General features: G+C 47.7%; 3 protein-coding genes and 1 non-coding gene across 4 annotated transcripts; all 4 read left to right on the forward strand.

Annotated features, from left to right (window-relative positions):
• The first annotated feature begins 2,727 nt into the window (after positions 1–2,727).
• On the forward strand, positions 2,728–3,500 carry LOC119349983. Its single transcript, XM_037618054.1, has 2 exons — positions 2,728–3,263; positions 3,335–3,500. Exons 1-2 carry the CDS (start codon positions 2,761–2,763, stop codon positions 3,498–3,500), a joined length of 669 nt encoding a protein of 222 aa, XP_037473951.1. The 5' UTR covers positions 2,728–2,760.
• Positions 3,501–3,510: 10 nt separating this feature from the next.
• LOC119341396 (myosin-2 heavy chain-like) lies at positions 3,511–5,783 on the forward strand. The gene is made up of 4 exons (XM_037613562.1): positions 3,511–3,883; positions 4,534–4,657; positions 4,785–5,126; positions 5,221–5,783. The coding sequence occupies exons 1-4, from the start codon at positions 3,602–3,604 to the stop codon at positions 5,757–5,759; spliced, it is 1,287 nt and encodes a 428-aa protein (XP_037469459.1). The 5' UTR covers positions 3,511–3,601; the 3' UTR covers positions 5,760–5,783.
• Positions 5,784–7,970: 2,187 nt separating this feature from the next.
• On the forward strand, positions 7,971–8,052 carry TRNAS-UGA. The gene has a single exon. It is a non-coding gene; the product is annotated as a tRNA-Ser (tRNA).
• Positions 8,053–14,391: 6,339 nt separating this feature from the next.
• On the forward strand, positions 14,392–16,214 carry LOC119342371 (uncharacterized acetyltransferase At3g50280-like). The gene has a single exon (XM_037614182.1). The coding sequence runs from the start codon at positions 14,468–14,470 to the stop codon at positions 15,887–15,889; it is 1,422 nt and encodes a 473-aa protein (XP_037470079.1). The 5' UTR covers positions 14,392–14,467; the 3' UTR covers positions 15,890–16,214.
• The last annotated feature ends 2,380 nt before the right edge of the window (positions 16,215–18,594 follow it).

Consider the following 18,594-nt stretch of genomic DNA (forward strand, 5'->3'; position numbering starts at 1 on the left):
TCCTTCCAAGGAAGGGGAAGGGAGAAGGAAAGGAAGGAGGGGGCGCAGCCCCTCCCCCTAGTCCAATTCGAACTAGGCCTTGGGGAGGCGCGCGGCCTGCCCTAGGCAGCCCCTCTCTCTTTCCCGTATGGCCCAATAAGGCCCAATACTTCTCCCCCGTATTCCCGTAACTCCCCGGTACTCCGAAAAATACCCGAATTACTCGGAACCTTTCCGATGTCCGAATATAGTCGTCCAATATATCGATTTTTACGTCTCGACCATTTCGAGACTCCTCGTCATGTCCCCGATCCCATCCGGGACTCCGAACTCCTTCGGTATATCAAAACTGATAAACTCATAATATAACTGTCATCGAAACCTTAAGCGTGCGGACCCTACGGTTCGAGAACAATGTAGACATGACCGAGACACGTCTCCGGTCAATAACCAATAGCGGGACCTGGATGCCCATATTGGCTCCTACATATTCTACGAAGATCTTTATCGGTCAGACCGCATAACAACATACGTTGTTCCCTTTGTCATCGGTATGTTACTTGCCCGAGATTGTTCAATCTCGTTACCGGCAAGTCTCTTTACTCGTTCCGTAATACATCTTCTCACAACTAACTCATTAGTTGCAATGCTTGCAAGGCTTATGTGATGTGCATTACCGAGAGGGCCTAGAGATACCTCTTCGACAATCGGAGTGACAAATCCTAATCTCGAAATACGCCAACTCAACATGTACCTTTGGAGACACCTATAGAGCACCTTTATAATCACCCAGTTACATTGTGACGTTTGGTAGCACACAAAGTGTTCCTCCGGCAAACGGGAGTTGCATAATCTCATAGTCATAGGAACATGTATAAGTCATGAAGAAAGCAATAGCAACATACTAAACGATCGGGTGCTAAGCTAATGGAATGAGTCATGTCAATCAGATCATTCACCTAATGATGTGATCCCGTTAATCAAATAACAACTCTTTGTCCATGGTTAGGAAACATAACCATCTTTGATTAACGAGCTAGTCAAGTAGAGGCATACTAGTGACACTCTGTTTGTCTATGTATTCACACATGTATTATGTTTCCGGTTAATACAATTCTAGCATGAATAATAAACATTTATCATGATATAAGGAAATAAATAATAACTTTATTATTGCCTCTAGGGCATATTTCCTTCACGAATACTACCTTCCAATATATGAATCTTTACCTCTCGACCATTTCGAGACTCCTCGCCATGTCCGTGATCTCATCAGGGACTCCAAACAAACTTGGGTCACCAAAACACATAACTCATAATACAAATCGTCATCGAATGTTAAGCGTGCGGACCCTACGAGTTCGAGAACTATGTAGACATGACCGAGACACATCTCCGGTCAATAACCAAGAGCGGAACCTGGATGCTCATATTGGTTCCTACATATTCTCTGAAGATCTTTATCGGTCAAGCCGCAATAACAACATAAGCTATTCCCTTTGTCATCGGTATGTTACTTGTCCGAGATTCGATCGTCGGTATCATCATACCTAGTTCAATCTCGTTACCGGTAAGTCTCTTTACTCGTTCCGTAATGCATCATCCCGTAACTAACTCATTAGTCACATTGCTTGCAAGGCTTATAGTGATGTGCATTACCGAGAGGGCCCAGACACTCCTCTCCGATACTCGGAGTGACAAATCCTAATCTCAATCTATGCCAACCCAACAAACACCTTCAGAGACACCTGTAGATCATATTTATAATCATCCAGTTACGTTGTGACGTTTGATAACACACACGGTATTCCTCCGATATTCGGGAGTTGCATATTTTCATAGTCAGAGGAATATGTATAAGTCATGAAGAAAGCAATAGCAATAAAACTTAACGATCATTATGCTAAGCTAACAGATGAGTCTTGTCCATCACATCATTCTCTAATGATGTGATCCCGTTCATCAAATGACAACACATGTCTATGGTTAGGAAATTTAACCATCTTTGATTAACGAGCTAGTCAAGAAGAGGCATACTAGAGACACTCTGTTTTTGTCTATGTATTCAGACATGTACTAAGTTCCCTGTTAATACAATTCTAGCATGAATAATAAACATTTATCATGATATAAAGAAATATAAATAACAACTTTATTATTGCCTCTAGGGCATATTTCCTTCAGTAAAAGGCCCGAACGGAGCCATCGAATTCACCCTTTAACAAATGTTCCCAAGTGGAGCAATTCTCACGCTTGGTGTGCGGCTATCGTTGATTTTGTATGGTGTGAGTGATCTCGTGTTTTTTCTTGCATTTTTATGCGATAAATATGTCATAAGATGCTCCGCATCAGAACGAGATTTCTATCCCTTTGGATTACCTTTTCTGATGCCGTCTCTGAGTGCATTAGAGGAAATTCTTTGCATTTACCCAAACGAATTCATGCAGTCTAATCAGGATTTGACGGGACAATTATGAAGAAGACTTTTTGATTCCCATCCTCAAATTGTGCGCACTGTAGTGGGCGTAATGAAGGGTGCTGATGGCGCCTCGATTAGGGTTCCCACTAACTTCACTTGCTAAAACTACTGCTGCCTGAGCGCCGTTGATATGAATGATGAACGGATGGGATCTCGCGTTGCTTGTGGCCTCCCTACTATAAATAAAAGGAAGAATGGGTGAATCGGAAAATTCTCATTCCATTCCCAAATCTCCTCACCAAAACCGCCGCCGCACCCATCTCCTCCACCCGTAACTGCACTTCTCATCCTCCGCCGCCGCCATGGTCGGGGAAAAGACTCGCCAATTAGAGTTGAAGAAGATGAAGAAGATGAGGAGGGGTTCACCATCGTTCACGCCTCCGCCCGCCTGGATCCACAGTGGCCGGTCGCCGTCCATGGCGACCGAAGATACAATGCGGACGTCAGATCGAAATAGGGATGGAGGTTGCCGGCTGCCGACAACCTCCATCCCAAGTCGGTGCACTGTTGGAGAAGATGAAGAATCAGAGGATGAAACTTATGAAGATGACGAGGACGAAAGCGGCGATGAAGTGGAGTATTTTCCCTCCCCGGATGCCAATCAGGAGGGTCGGACCAAGAGGAACCAGGATCCGACTGGAGTCTCACCAACTACTCGGGCGACCAAGCGTGACCGAGTGGAAGCAGAGCAACAAGCATCTCCTCCTCCAACCAAACGAAAAGGATCATTTAAAGTCATAAGTCGAAAACCTCGAAAGGCTGCCGCTCTACCAAGGACATGGAAACCAATGCCTGATGTTGCAAAGTAAGTATGCGAAATATAATCCTTAATCTAAGCATTGAAAAAAAATCTTTATCTTCTATTTATGTTTGCAGGGTTGTCCCTTCTGCAAGCTTCACCAGCCAAGCAACTGAAAATACTAAAAATAGATCCAAGGGGACGCTTGATGCTGGTGTTGTGTCTTCAAAAGGTATAACACTTTTTCAATATCATCCGAGCAAACAAGCGAACCACCTTATGCTAATGAGTGTAAGTTTTTAGTCGCTAAAGAAGTGAACCCTACTATAGAGCTTAACTCGGGCCACGAGCAAGCTCACAATTCAGAGGAAATCCCTCCAAGCCCAAGTCAAAGCTCAATCCCCATGGATACTGCTCCTGATACATCTCCAAGTCCACCAGAGATTCAGTCGGGTGGGTTGATTCAGACACCGACTGCACCGGAGCCAATAAGCCCGACTACGATGGCAGTGAAATCTCCTCGTCGGAATGAAACTCCATCCATTTCATCTACATCTTTCTCGCTGGCACGATCCCTAGAGGACGAAGTGGGCGCAGGCAAGGAAGCCATGCTACATGCCGAGCAGATGGAGACTCGGTTGAAGGAGTTGCTCATATCAAACGAAACCCTGAAGACCAACATCCGAGTAAGTAATCGAGAAAGTATCATTTGTTTCTGTTAGGATAACCTCTCTTTAGTTAGATTTTCGAATCTAATGGAATTTTGAGAAATTTTCTACCAATGGGGGCGTGATCACTGCACACACTAGTTGTAGCCCCCGAGACTTCAATTGATTGCTAGCAATCAGTTGGAGTGTGAAGTATATATCACTCATAACTTCATATAATAAGATAATATAGTAGATCCATGACTTCACTCAATTCGTAGACGGTCCGAGTCGATTGATTTTGAATTTCTTCCAGTCGGGTATGATCAGCGCATCAACTGGGTCAAGCCCCGGAGACTCTAATCGATTGTTTGCAACCGGTTGGACTCTCTAGAAACAATAACTCTTAACTTCATGCTTCACTCGACTCGTGGGACGAACCGAGTGGATTAACTTTGATATTCTTCTAGTTGGGCACGATCAGTGCACCCAGTGGGTGTAGCCTCGGAGACTCTAATCGATTGATAACCATCGGTTGGAATTTCAAGGATCAATAACTCTTCACTTCATAGACCTAGATTGTACCTTAGATCCATGACTACACTCGGCTTGGGGACGAACCAAGTGGATTAATTGTTACCTTATGAAAACAACTAAGTTAAACCTTGTATATGTCTAATCTTATGCAGAAAACTTGTGAAAGTGGAACCAAATACTTAGGTTTAAAGAAGGAGCTGGAGAAGGTACGCCAAGAGCTTGATGAAGAACAAGCCAAGACCATTCGGCTTGAAAGGGAGAAAACTGCTATGGAAGGTAACCTTACCATTTGAATGATCTTGAGCTTTGCCTAATTAACTAATTTGAAACAAAGTTGATCCTAATCGGATGCATACGCTCAAAATATCCTACCGATGAACCGATTGTGGAACTGTTTTTGCAGAATCCGTGAAGAAAATCCTAGAAGAGAAAGACACCGCTCTTGCCAAAGCCAAAGAGGAAGCTGATGCTATGAGTAAGAAAGCCAACGATAGGTTGGAGGAGCTCCAAGAGGCCAGAGAGATGAAAGATCACTACCTGAAGGTGGCGGAGGACATGAAGAAGCAAATCGAAGCTCTAAAAGCATCTGAGTCTGAATGGCATACCAAATATGTGGAAAGGTCTGATCTTGCAGAAATGACCAAAATGAAGTACGAAAAGGATCTTGGCGAGCTCAAGCAAGGAATCTCCGACACCGAAACCTTCTTGGTGGGCCAGCTAGATGAGGTTAAGCAGAGGCTTGAGGGTAGGCATTTACTCTCTTCTTGAGTGGAATTTGCAATACTAAATCCATGGACTAATCTTTCCTTTTCTGACTATTTTGTTTCTCTGTTATGCAGTGTTTTGTTCCGATCCGATCATGGAGGCTCATAAAGTGCAGAAGGAGCTCGAAGCATATGGTATCGACATCAAAGAAACTCCTTGGGCATCCACTCGGGTTGCTGAGGCTGTAATCCGACTAGAAGAACGAGCAAAAGCAGCAAAAAGCGTCATAGCCCAAGTGAGAAAATCCATGAAGGGCATCAATGCGACTCTCCATCCTGGAGAAGAGGTCGATGAAGCTCTGCCCATTTGTTTACAACAACTTGAGCAGGTGCCTGGCCGAGTATCGAGGTGTAAGAAATCTGTTGCTCGCTGTGGGGCTAATGTAGCTCTAGCTCTCACCCGGGTTCACTTCCCCGAGATAAATGAAGCGAAGTTGCAGAACATTGGCGTGGGGAATCCGGAGGGCGAGGACTTTGAAGACCACATGCAAACTTTCATCAGAACCGCCAATCAGATTGCTTCCCTCATTGGCCTGGACCTGTCTGTTGAGCCGGCTAGAGTGCCAGACACCTCGGAGGAGGAGCTCGTACAAGAAGAAGAGAAAAACAAGTGAGAAGTTTTAAGTATTAAATTTGCCTCGGAATGCCAAGTGAAATTGTAAAAACTTTAAGTTCGACTGATCAGCGTGGCTCATTAACCTTTTAATTATTTTGCTTAAGTACTTGCAATCGGATCAAGTTTGGCGATTGGATTTCTTTGGTGAATTTCTTTTAGTCAACCGAGTAGATGGGCTACGACTAAGTTGGAGATACAAAGTTCACCCTGTATATTCAATCGGCTTACTCAACTTTCTTTGGTAAGAAAGACAGAAGAACAAACAAGAGATTTGCACCCACTGGGTGTAGCCAAAGAGGACACACCCGCAGCTTTTTGAGTATGTTAAAACTAAGTGAACTGCAATCGGATCGAGCGAGCGCAGCATCCGAGTGTGGCGAAACCGGCGGACGGTGTAGCCCCCGAGTATAGGCATAGTCCTAGTGTGGTACGTGTGAATAGTTTCAGAACCAGATTGAAACCAGCCCAAACCATATGACTCTGCCTCTTTCATCCAGACCAATCCAATCCAAAATTTAACCACCATAATCCAGACCAAACCAAACTACCCACGTTTGCTACCCAGCCCCATCCAAACCATTTTTCGGTTTTGGACTGAAACTGTAGTTTGAAGCCGTGGACACAATAAGAAGCTGGCGTGATCGCCAACCCACGCCAGTGAGAATGGAGAAGAGCGCACTGGCGTCTGCGTACGCCTCCATGCCCACCGGCAGCTCCGGCTGCGGGCACCGCGGATAGTAGTTGATCTTCAGCTTCAGGTAGCAGGTCGTCCTGGATGGGTAGTAGCGCCGGTGAGCCGAATGCAGCGCTCTAGCGTAGGCACCAGGACGCCGAGTCCGAGGAAGAGGATGTCGAGGAGCTGGGGCGGGAGCACGCTGACGTGCACCCGGAAGCTTTTGGGGACATGAACGTACACGGGCGAGTGCGCTGGCCAGTGCGCGTCGTTCGCGTCGGCCTAGTGCACTGCGTTGACGAGGTTCGTTGCCCATACGTGTGGGCAGCGGCGAGGCGCGCGTCGGACAAGCACCCGATGCTGGTAATTCTGGGCCGGAGGCGTCGAAACCGGCCACATCGACGACCGGCGTCTACGGAGAGCCCGGGGACCAGCTTGCCGCCACCTGGTCGTAGGGGTCGCCCAGAATTTGGACAGGCCGCGCGTACTCCATGGGGACCGTGGACAGGCCGCGCATTCCCAGAGCGGCGGAGCCTCCACGCACGCCATTGATGAATGGAATGGATTGAGCTAGGTGCGTACGCTGGAGTGCAGCGAACTGGAAGCTGGCCGTGTCGTACGATCTGGTCGAGAAACTGGATTTTGTCTATAGGTTGAAACAGTGCGAGACCAACTCGTTTGTGTCCAGACCAAACTAGTCCAATCCAGTATTTTATAAAATCCAAACCACACCAAATTGCTTTACATTCTCAGCCCATTTAAACCAACCAAACGCAATCTAACAGGAAAACCAAACCGAAGCTAAGGTTTCAGTCCAAACTATTCCCAGACTTTATCGGTATCAGTTTCCTTGTGCGGTGGAGGAGGGAGGGTACTTGACGCAGAAGGCGCAGCTGCACCCCAAGGCGGCGCACGCGCCCAACCCGTCGTACTGCCTCCGGCACTCCGCCTCGCAGTTCCGGGGCTCGCACGCCTCGCCCCGCCCGATCACCGTCCCCGAGCAGTCCGCCGCCGGCACCACAACGCCGCCACCTTCTGCCGCAGACGCCGTGCGTGTACCACCTGATGATATCACCATGAGGGCGAGGGAGACCAGGAGCAGGGCCTGCGTGGTCTTCATGCTAATAGTCCCCCCGGATGCAGATTGTTTCCTTTTCTTCTCTATTTTTGAGATGGATGCAGATTGTTGCTGCTGTTGCGAAAGACGAGATACGTTTATATTGGGGAGGTGCCATTAAGTGCTCGTTTATTTTAGGATTTGATCTTGGAGCACCAAGTTAATACTACCAATTACTAATTGCTTTGATTTTTTGGATAGATAACTATTCATCAGCATCAACATCTATAAAGTGTAGACAAGAGAAAACACGTAGATGATCTACATGAAATCTTGCAGCAGAGTGCACCAAAACATCCCCGCGCCTGATAAAAATAAACAGAACTGATGATTCTAGATGAACGACACGTACTAATATCTGGTCACTGACCTGCAGACTTAGTTTTTAATAAAGCACGATGGGTATTAACGCATGCATTGTCGATATGTCCGAGTGGTTAAGGAGACAGACTTGAAATCTGTTGGGCTTCGCCCGCGCAGGTTCGATCCCTGCTGTCGACGTTTTCCTTTTTTGTCTTTTGTTCTCTTCCTTTTTTTTTGTCAGGGCTTACTGGCTGCACAAACTGAGAAATAAGAGCCACCTTCATTCAGAAATCAGAACACTACGCTCTTCAGTATTTATTCTTACAGCTTAGACAAATACGGAATCCTGCGCATATCTCACCGTCGGATATCGACTGTCCATGGTGTGACGGTCCATGGTGTCGACCGAGAACTCGAGAAACAAACATGAGCCGTGTACAAGAATTGCAACGATAGGTCTCTCTGACAAAACCAGGACAATACATTCCCTATTTTGTGTACAGGTTTATTCACGGTTTGTGATGTGACAAAGGAACGAAATTTCGCAATATGCCGGTTGGCCTTTTCTGAGCGGCAGGAGTGATCAAGGTGCAGCAGCTCATGCCAGCCTGAGCTCTGAAGAAAAACACTACTAACAGATACAGATAAATTCTGTTAATTCGTACAACTCGGAAGCCTGAAGAAGAAGAAGAAGAATACTGAGAAGCAACCCGTGCGTGTAGCTTTGGAAGTCTGTGTTCATGTCACACACATCGCCAACACAGGTGCCCCATATACAGTTGTGATTTTTCGGGCGCCTAAGTAAGCATTACAATTCCGAACCAACATCACCGTCCTTCCTGACGAAGAGCAGGATACCGTTCTCATCTTCAGAATGCCCGGCTCTGGTTTGGAGCAAAGAACCCATAGAGAAGTGTCGCTGAACGCCGAAACTTAGCTGATTAACTACGAGAAGATGGATTCTACTTAGTGTCAGACATACACCAAAACTCACGACATGGAAAATTTTGTGTCGAAGACATACACGCACCAGCTTTATTGGCACTTGCCAATTGCCATGCTAGGGTTCAGAATTCTTTTCTGGCAGTTTGTCCTCCCATAGGGACCGGAAAAGCAAGATCCGATATACTCTTAAACAGAGGCACTCGACCTGAACTGATAACAGAATCACTTCTTCAGCACGATCCCCTAAATACAGAACAACTGAGATCGTCCCGTACCCTTTCATAAATCAGGACATGATCGTCCTGTCACAAAAAAGGCGGTCCGCATGCGACGTGGGTCGCACCGGGTGCGCGACGTATACCTGGTACGCCCGACGTGGCGTCGGTCAAGCGGCGGTCAAAACGCGTTGCGTGGCCCACGTGGCATCGGTCAAGGCAACTGTTCCCGAGACCGCCCGCCGTCTCCCGAGGCCGGCATTACTCCGGCGTCGCCCGCCCACCAACCTGCCGCCCGACCTGTGCCTATAAAACCCGTCCCCGCAGGCCCTCCGCTCACCGATGCCTTCTGCCTCTCTCTCTCCCCCTCCCCCACCGGCGCTCTCTTCTCTCTTCCCGCTGGCGACTATGGCGTCTAGTGACACCGGCAGCAGCTCCAGCAATGGCAGCGCCTGGCCGTCGAGCCTGGGCACGCCGGAGATGGAGGAGCCTCGATTTCGGCCCCTTGGTGCCGCCGGGGTGCTGTCTTCTGAAGGAGTGGAAGATCACCGCCGACGGTTACCCGACGAGGGGTCCCAGCGCGACGACGGAGGAGTCCTGCAGCCACATCGACGGCCAGTGGAATAACACCATCCGTCATCACTTTTGGGACGATAAGAGCTATTGGGAGGTCATCGGCGAGCTCTGGCTGGCTGGCAATAGGTTCTTCGTCGCCCCCGCATTGTGCGCCATGCTCCGGCACCCGCGCCCTCCGCTCCCCCTGCCCTTCCCATCATGGAACTCTCGCCGGAGCAGATCGTGCTCCGTGAAGACGGCGACCCCGACGACACCTTCGGGCGTCGCAGGCGACGGCGGCAGCAGAGGAGATGGAGGCCGCGGAGGTGGCGGCGGCATTGCAAGCAGATGAGGTGGCGGCATTTGATGTGATGGAGAAGGACAACGAGAACGTCAACTGGACCGCCGCCTGCCGGAGCAGCGACGACAACGGCGGTGGCGCAGGCGGCGGCGGTGCGGTCGAGATCATCGACCTCACTGTCTCCAGTGAAGACAAACATATTAGGATTTAAATTTCACAATTTTTTTAAAATATTTATGTTTAATTAAATTTCATTATGCTTGAATGCAATTTGGATATGTTTGAACTTTATTTATTAGAAAAAGTTATAAAAATATTTTAAAATATATTTGACAAAAAAGAGGAATGAAAAAATGAAAGAAAAAATAAAACAAGAATAAAAAAAAAGGAAGAACAAAAGAGGCCGGCCGGCAGTGCGGAAGGTTATGCTCTTGGGCTAGGCAGTTGTAGTCGGGCAGATGGGCCCTGGCCGTTTCTTTTTAGATTTACGAGTTCTAGTTTAAGGGGTGTCCGCGGACGCGTTGATGGAAGCAGAGACGGACCTAGAGAGAAAAAAATGACCCAATGTCCTAACATATGATCATCATATTTTTCATCTAAAAATGAGGTATTACACTATATTTTGCATGAAACTTAAAAAAAAACATCTTGCATATTCTAAAAAAAACATCTTGCATCCGTTATCCTGTGCACCCGGGTAACTCAACTTAGGCATGCCTCTGGATGGCCGTATGCCTGCTGTCGGTGGACGCGTCCGGTCTTCAACACAGGCTTTTAAGTGGTCAGATTTGTCCACGCACCCTCACACACAAAAAAAAGATTTGTCCATGCACAGGGAATCCATGAGAACGTTTTTTTTTGCGAATCAACCTGTGGTTGAGTTGGTTAGGTGGACAGTGGTATCTTTAACCCACCAGGATTCAAATCCTGATGCTCGCATTATTCCTGGATTTATTTCAGGATTTCCGGCGATGCACTTTCAATGGGAGGAGACGTTCCCGTCGACGACGAGGCGTCTACGGTGACTTTGTAAATCTCAAGATGATATGCCGGCTCAGTCTCTCGGAGGTGCTCATAGAGATAGGGTGTGCATGTGTGCGTTCATAAGAGTGAATGTATGCGCGTGTATATAAACGCTTGTGTCTGTATTGATGCTAAAAAAAAAGGGAAGTTTTTTTTTGCGATGAACGAGAACGTTTCTTCTGCTCATGAACATGGGCACATGAACGTACGCAGGGGCACATGCATGTATGCCGGGGCGCGTGATACACGAGGAAACATACTGATAGGCGGGACATGATTTCATGATGGATAACACGTACGACTGCTACACGAAACGGCAGCATGCCACGCGATTTACGTCTCCATCGACTAGTAGCTGTAGCTAGGTAGTACTCCCTTCCTCTATAAACTAATATAAGAGCGTTTAGATTATTAAAGTAGTGATCTAAACGCTCTTATATTAGTTTACGGAGGGAGTACTAAGAAACCATAGCTAAAATTTGGCACACCACGTGCAGATCAGTGTAAGGAAGCCTAGCCTACCACGCACTCCGTCTCTTCTAAAATAAGCGTCTCAGCTTCATACTGACTACTATCTTCTTTCTAATTTAGACTAGTCATAATGGATTGTAACTTAGACTAATAACATGTATATGTTTTTAGTCTTTGTTTTTTCTTTAGAAAAACTTCCGATTTATTCATCAATTGTCAAGGTAGTACAAAGAACACTAGTCTTATTATCACCTCTATAGTGGTGAGTAATATATTTGTGGTGTCATGCAATACTTTATTTATTAGGTTATAAACTCATCTTGTCTTATTATGTGTGATGTTACAGTAACTAACTACGTTACCACATGTCTCTCTTTCCTCATTAATTACTCGTCCCATCATCTGTTTTGCCTAGAGATGTGTGATGCTACCACATATGTTACTCCCACTATGACTAGCCTTATAGGCTCAATTCAAAAATCTCATCAACCAAGATAGATGAGTGGTGGAGTAATTTTTGTAGTTTGCAAAAGCACTCAATTGATGCACTCCTTTTCCTCAAAAAATTATGTTTACCAATGTATTAATTACAATGAAGTATACGCATTGGTTAATTTTCTTTTAATCCTTGCATGCAATGATTTAAGGCACCTTAAAATCTGAACATGTGGTAAGAAACCATCAAATTGACACTCATAAAGTGGGAAATCTAAAATTTTGAGATAGGCCCTATAAATGGGAAAGGAGAGAGTATAATACAAAATTATACTGAAAATAATACACTTATTTTAGGACAGACGAAGTACGATACAATCACAGATACTTTTGTACGACCAGGTCATCAGTTCTCGTGTCCCTTCAAATGGGTGCCAAAAGAAAAGAAAACCATTCAAAGTCCTACTTCATGTAATTAATTATTCTACTAGTATACGGTATATAAAAACTAAAAAGGAAGTCCCAGATATTCAAGTCGTTGCTCAGGCTCATCTACCATCTGGTGAACACTAAATTCAAAAAAGATACCAAAAACTAAAAAAAATCTGATTTTTTTTGGTAAGTTCCAATGCGGGGTGTTCGTGTCAAATTTTAGCTTGTTAAAATATCTGAGGAACTCATGGCAAAAAAGACAAAATCGATCAAAACAGTACATGAACATTAAATTTTTCTTACAACCTCAATATTTGTCTTTTTTGCTGAGAGCTACTGAAATGTCCAAACATCACGAAATTTGGCACGGACTTCACGCATATGAACATCTAGCATCGTAAAACAATTCGTTTTTTAAAATCTTTTACTATTTTAAATGAATTTTCTGCTCACTTCTGGTGCAGACGCACACGAGAGCCAAAACACCGTGTCCGTCCCACACAAACACAATACAAGTTTACGATAGTATGTAGCACTCCCTGAGACAACTAACGTCATCGTTCGACCGACACCCAACAAAACAGGGGAAAAACTTAGTCTTTTTAGAGTATTTTCGAAGATTTGCATCTAACCTTTTTCTTCTCTCTCTAGTCCTTTGACACATTAAAATGCAATACATATGTGTTCATAAACCAAAGCAACTTCATCACAATCTAGATGTTTAGAGTGAGTCATCCAAGAAGACCCCTAGATAATCTCACATTAAATGCTGGCTGATACTACCCTGAGACGTGCTTTGATCAAAACCAAAAAGGAGAGGAAACCAAGATACCCATCCATTGTACATATAAAGTTAGTGAAAAACATAGAATTCTCCTAGAAACCAAGTGTTGGTAGCGCCACTACAGCATCATCTTTGACAAACTGGTGGCAGCTTGCCTAAGGTACTACCACCAGCATGGGATTACCATCAAACTCCACACTTAAAAGTTTTGCGGTTGAAATTTTTTTGGGAGTGCTTGAAAGATTATATAGCAGCTCTTAATATTAGTTTAAAAAGTAGGCCAACAATAGTGTTTTCCTGCAAAGCAAAGATCGGAAAAGAGCCCCAGGAAAATTACTCTCACAACTTCGCAAATTACTTTGGACTGGGACAACAGATCATTTGAGCCAAAGTGTAGAGAATGGACCATATCAAAAAAGAATCACCACTTATTTTAAATCAAACTCTGAAGACATCTGAAGTGGACAGTCTTAAAACCAATACCCATCAACCATGTAGAGCCCTCGGATGGGATGCAGAAGCCTCAGAGCAGCGAGGTAGAACCCTTAGGTGCGAAGCGGAACCCTTAGAGCGGTGAGGTAGATCCCTCGAAGTCGCCTCAAATTTTGTAGGAATATGCTTTGAGGGTATGACCTCTTCAATCAGAGGTTCATTGATTGGCTGCCCGGAGGCTAAGATGATCTTGGCTCAGATTTGTTCCACGCAGATCCTGTTCAACAGAAGAGGCAGCGCCTCAGTCGACCGCAACCTCAGCTACAACATGTTTTTGAGCATGTCCGCCCCAAGCTAGCGCGCTAGATTTGTGTTTCTACGAGAAACTGGCGACTCGACACCACTCATGGGTGTCGTCACTCGGACTCTCCAAGCCAGTAGTCCATCGCACTAGATTCCTATGGCGTGTACAATCACATAGTATTCACATCCTTCTTTGAAAGCCTAAATACAATTTTTGAAAGTTAGAAAATAGAAAAAATCCAAAAGTGGAAAGGTGCTAGTTAAATCCGTGCAAACGCTGGGTCCGGCCAGGTTTCAGGACGGGCTTGTAAAAGCCTTACCTTCCTTTCTCAAGCCCGAGCGCGGCCCGAAGCCCAAAATACATTCTGTTTTCAAGCCCGAGCCCGGCTCAAAATCAAGCCGGAAGCCCGAAAGGCCGATTCAAACGTTGTTTTCTAGTGTATACACATTCGAGCCTGACCTGAAGCCCGGAAGCCTGGCCCAAAATACAGAAAATGAGAAGCCCAAGCCCGGCCCAAACTACCTTCTTGGCTGCAAAACAAGGCCCAAGCCTGACCCAGGTTTCTCGGGCCGGGCTTTCCATGCCCAGGTCTAAATCTAATGTTAGTGTGTGACAAGGATTGAACACCATCGTGGTAGGATGGATGCTACTATATATGCAAGCAACAGCTCTTAGCCTCATACGAGTCCCAAGAAATCTTGATCGCGAGTGAGCCAATGGGCAGCATCGAGCACATGGAAGCTGCCGGCACTGTACGGATCGTATCCCGGCGCATGGTCCGGCCGTCCAGCGGAGGCGGCACGCCGCCGTCGGAGGTCATCCACCTAACGCCCTGGGACCTCCGCCTCCTCACCATAGACCACATCCAGAAGGGCATCCTCCTGCCCAAGCCCCCCGTCGGCGGCAAGCGCCTCGTCGGCGCCCTCGCGTCCTCCTTGGAGCGCGCCCTGGACCGGTACTGCCACTTTGCCGGCCGTCTCGCCGTCGAGGAGCTCGGCGACGGGACTGTCACCGTCGCTCTGCGCTGCACAGGAGAAGGCGCCGAGCTCGTCCACGCGTCGGCGCCCGGCCTGGCCGTCGCGGACCTCGTGGGCTCGATGTACACCCCGTCGCCGGTGGTCTGGGACTTGTTCTCGCTGAACGGTGTGCTTGACGCGGACGCGGCCATCGAGTCTCTCCCCGTGCTGTCTGCGCAGGTGACTGAGCTCGCCGACGGCGTGTTCGTTGCCGTGTCCATGAACCACTCCGTCGGCGACGGCACCTCCTTCTGGGAGTTCTTCAACGCATGGTCGGAGATCCACCGACACCAAGCCGACGTCAATGTCAACGGCCTAAACAAGATGAAGATGGTCTCGACGCCGGCGCCGGTGCTTGCGAGGTGGTTCGTCGAGACGAGCCCGGTGCCGATCCCATTGCCGTTCAGCAAGCTGCAGCACGTCCTCCGGCGGTTCGAGCTCCCGCCAGTGCGCGAAGGCTTCTTCACCTTCTCCGCCGCGAGCGTGAAGAAGCTCAAGGCGAGGGCGAACGGCGAGATGGCGGGCGTCGCCACCGCGCCCATCTCGTCGCTGCAGGCCCTGCTCGCGCACCTCTGGCGGGCAGTGTGCCGAGCGCGGCGCCTCGCAGCGGGGCAGGAGACGTTCTACGCCGTCATCATCGGGTGCCGGGGGCGCGTGCGCGGCATCCCGCCGGGGTACGTGGGCAACGCGGTGGTGCCCGGCAGGGCGGTGTGCGCGGCCGGGGAGGTCCAGGAGAAGGGGCTGGGGTGGACGGCGTGGCAGCTGAACCGCGCCGTGGCGTCGTTCGACGAGGCGGCGCTGAGGGCGTTCCTGGAGCGCTGGGTCCGGGAGCCGACGTTCGCGTTCACCGGGGACCTGTCGGCGGCGGCGGCGGGGGGCGCGGGGCTGGAGACCGGGAGCTCGCCGCGGTTCGACGTGTTCGGGAACGACTTCGGGTGGGGAAGGCCGCTGGGCGTGCGGAGCGGCCTCGGCGACAAGACGGACGGGAAGGCGACGGTGTTCGAGGGGCCGGAGCGGGGAGGGAGCATGTCGCTGGAGGTGTGCCTGGCGCCGGCCGCGCTCGAGAGGCTGGTCGCCGACCACGAGTTCATGGACGCCGTGACCCTTCCCGCGCGCGTGTGACCCTTCCAGCTGATGAGGGATTGCTCGGTGTAGTGTCGCGTGCGCGTATGCATGGCCATGTCATCACGTCAAAACATTCTCTCGTACGTGTATCCTCTATTTTTCTCCATGGCCATGCAGCTGCACGATTTATTTAGAATCACAAGAAGTTCTAGCAAAGGCGCGTGTGGCACACCATTTACTTACCTTCGACAACGTGAGAAGGATACTGATGCAAATCCGGCAGCTAGCTGAATGCAGCTGCGTAGCCAGCCAATGGTCCTGCCCCGGGCCAACTGTGGTGTTACAGTGTTTACCAGTGATGAATAGCGTTACTACGTCTACAGTTAACAATGGTCCTGCCCCTGGTTGCCTTGGGCCTTTCAGCAATCAGCGAGGATCACTGAATATGGGTTCCAGATCTCCGTACCACCATTACGGGCGTGTTTGGTTGCTTTCTCGCTGCAACCTAGCTAGCTCGGCCTGGCTCAACGGAGGCTGGTTGAGGAAATACAGGCGAAAAACTAACATCTGCATATTGCTTGATTGCTCGTATCTAGTCCTCTTGCATTAGGGAAACAATTTTGGCATAGTGTTTGATTGCCTGCATTGGCTCAGATCATGCAACTCTACGGTGTTTGGTTGTATACACGGGATATGATTAAGAACTAACACTTACACTTAACACACACTGTGACTCGCGACTACGGTGGACGGTGACCACGGCGCCATGGTGAACTAGTTGCTAGTGCCGTCGCCACAGAGAAAGTCCGTGTGAAGGAGCGCTGAGGAAGAGGACAGGGGAGGAGAAATGTAGTGCGTGTCGGACCATGACGACTGCGGTGGACGGTGACCGTGGCTTCGTGTCCAACATGAGACAAGCATGGAGTCATGCACGAGTGACCCCTTCGGTGGCATGGCGAACTAGTTGCTAGCCTCATCGCTGCAGAGAATGTCCGCACGGAGACAGAGGACATAGGAGGATAATTGCAGTGCTCCCGCCATGGCAGCGTCAGTGCAGTAGGACGAGAGCGAGGAGACCGAAAAGACCGACGCCGTAAACGACTCAAATGTAGTAGAACGCGAGAAAGGAAGTCAAGAGAAACGGCGCCAATGTCGATAGGGACGAATAGGAGGGCTCTGAGACAGAGGACAGAGTAGAAGAAATACAATGTGCGCGCCATGGCGGCGTCAGTGAAGTAGGATCATGGAGAGAAGGCCAAGATGAACGATGACGCCACTGCATCAAGAAGCGAGAGAGGAGATCGAGAGAAACCACGCCGGCCCCAAGGAATGATTAAGCAGTGTCTTATCACACCATACATATGCATATGTAGAATCAGGAGGAAGATGTAGATCTTTTCATTTACGATCGTCGAACAGAAAATTTGCAACACGAATGTCATATGAAACTACGAGATTAGGCTGCTGGTCAAAGAAAATTTGCAACGGTTGATCGCACGTGACGAATTTGATAAAATTCGTCCAAAAAAGCTCCAAACGTGAACAAAAAATTGAGCATTTACGGTCAATGAAACTACGAACCAATCGCAAAAATGAAACCATAACATTGATGTGCATCTTTTATGTGTAGAGCTTTTCTCGAATCGAAGTACCGCTGTGTAGATTAGAAGGGATAAGGAAGAAAGGAGCTTTAGTGGAGGTACAGACTGTATACTACTTGCATCCCTCAGCCTCCTCTCGTGCAACGGGCCCACACATGTGCGCTTGCTGTGGCTCAGCTCAGCCTAGCTCATTGAAAACTGTCGATCTGAACGTTTCCAGCGAGACAGACCCAAAGATGAACACAGAGAACCAAACAGCCCAGTTTTTCCCCGCACGGGTCTGGTTGGGCATAATGTAAGCAATCAAACACGTCCTACATGTTTGAACAATCTCTAGGTAGTCAGGACTCCAGTATCACCTGTGAGTAGCCCTGGGCGTTTGGTTAATATGGTTTGATAAGTATGGTTATTTGGTAAATATGGTATGAAATTATACGGTTATTTGGTACGGTTTCATTAAATACCACACAAACCAAAGTTGACGCGAGTTTTTGAATTGACCAGACAACTACACGCCACATGGCAAGTCAACACATATTTTTTTTTTTTGTAATTTACATCAAGTTAGACAGTAGCATAGCAAGTTAGCAATAGCTGAACCAACACAGGTTACGCTGTGTTTTTAATTATGTGACGTGTAGACTGTAGTGTGTTTAGTTGGAAAAATGTTTGTAAGTGAGTATGCCATCTTCCTTGTGTATATGAAAAAAAAACAAGTAGGCAGTACGCCCAGTACGGCTGTCATGCAGCGACAGTACATTTGCACACGCAGCGACCGTACCGTTAACCACTAATGATATTAACCGTTTATTCGGTTCCGGTTCGGTTCTTCAGTTCGGTAACCAAATGCCCAGGCCAGTGAGCAGCCAAAAACGTCCGGCCATCTCCAGCCCATGCTTCAATGCCAGTGCTTCTGCCGTTGGATCATACAGTGAATAATGGAGCTATTTAATTAGGGGAATGAATCTTCATGCGCACCTTTTGTAAATGTACATTCCACAAATTATATATCATGGCTAAACTACATTTAGTCAAGTTATATAATTTCTCAACTTTTACTTGGTATATATACCGGTTCTTGGAAGAGTCCTCGGTAGCTCATCAGCCCGAGAAATCATATGAACTGCATTTTGGAGCTAGAAATCATATAAAACTGCCTAC

The sequence above is a fragment of the Triticum dicoccoides genome, chromosome 1A, assembly GCF_002162155.2.
Source record: "Triticum dicoccoides isolate Atlit2015 ecotype Zavitan chromosome 1A, WEW_v2.0, whole genome shotgun sequence".
Taxonomy (NCBI): Eukaryota; Viridiplantae; Streptophyta; class Magnoliopsida; order Poales; family Poaceae; genus Triticum; species Triticum dicoccoides.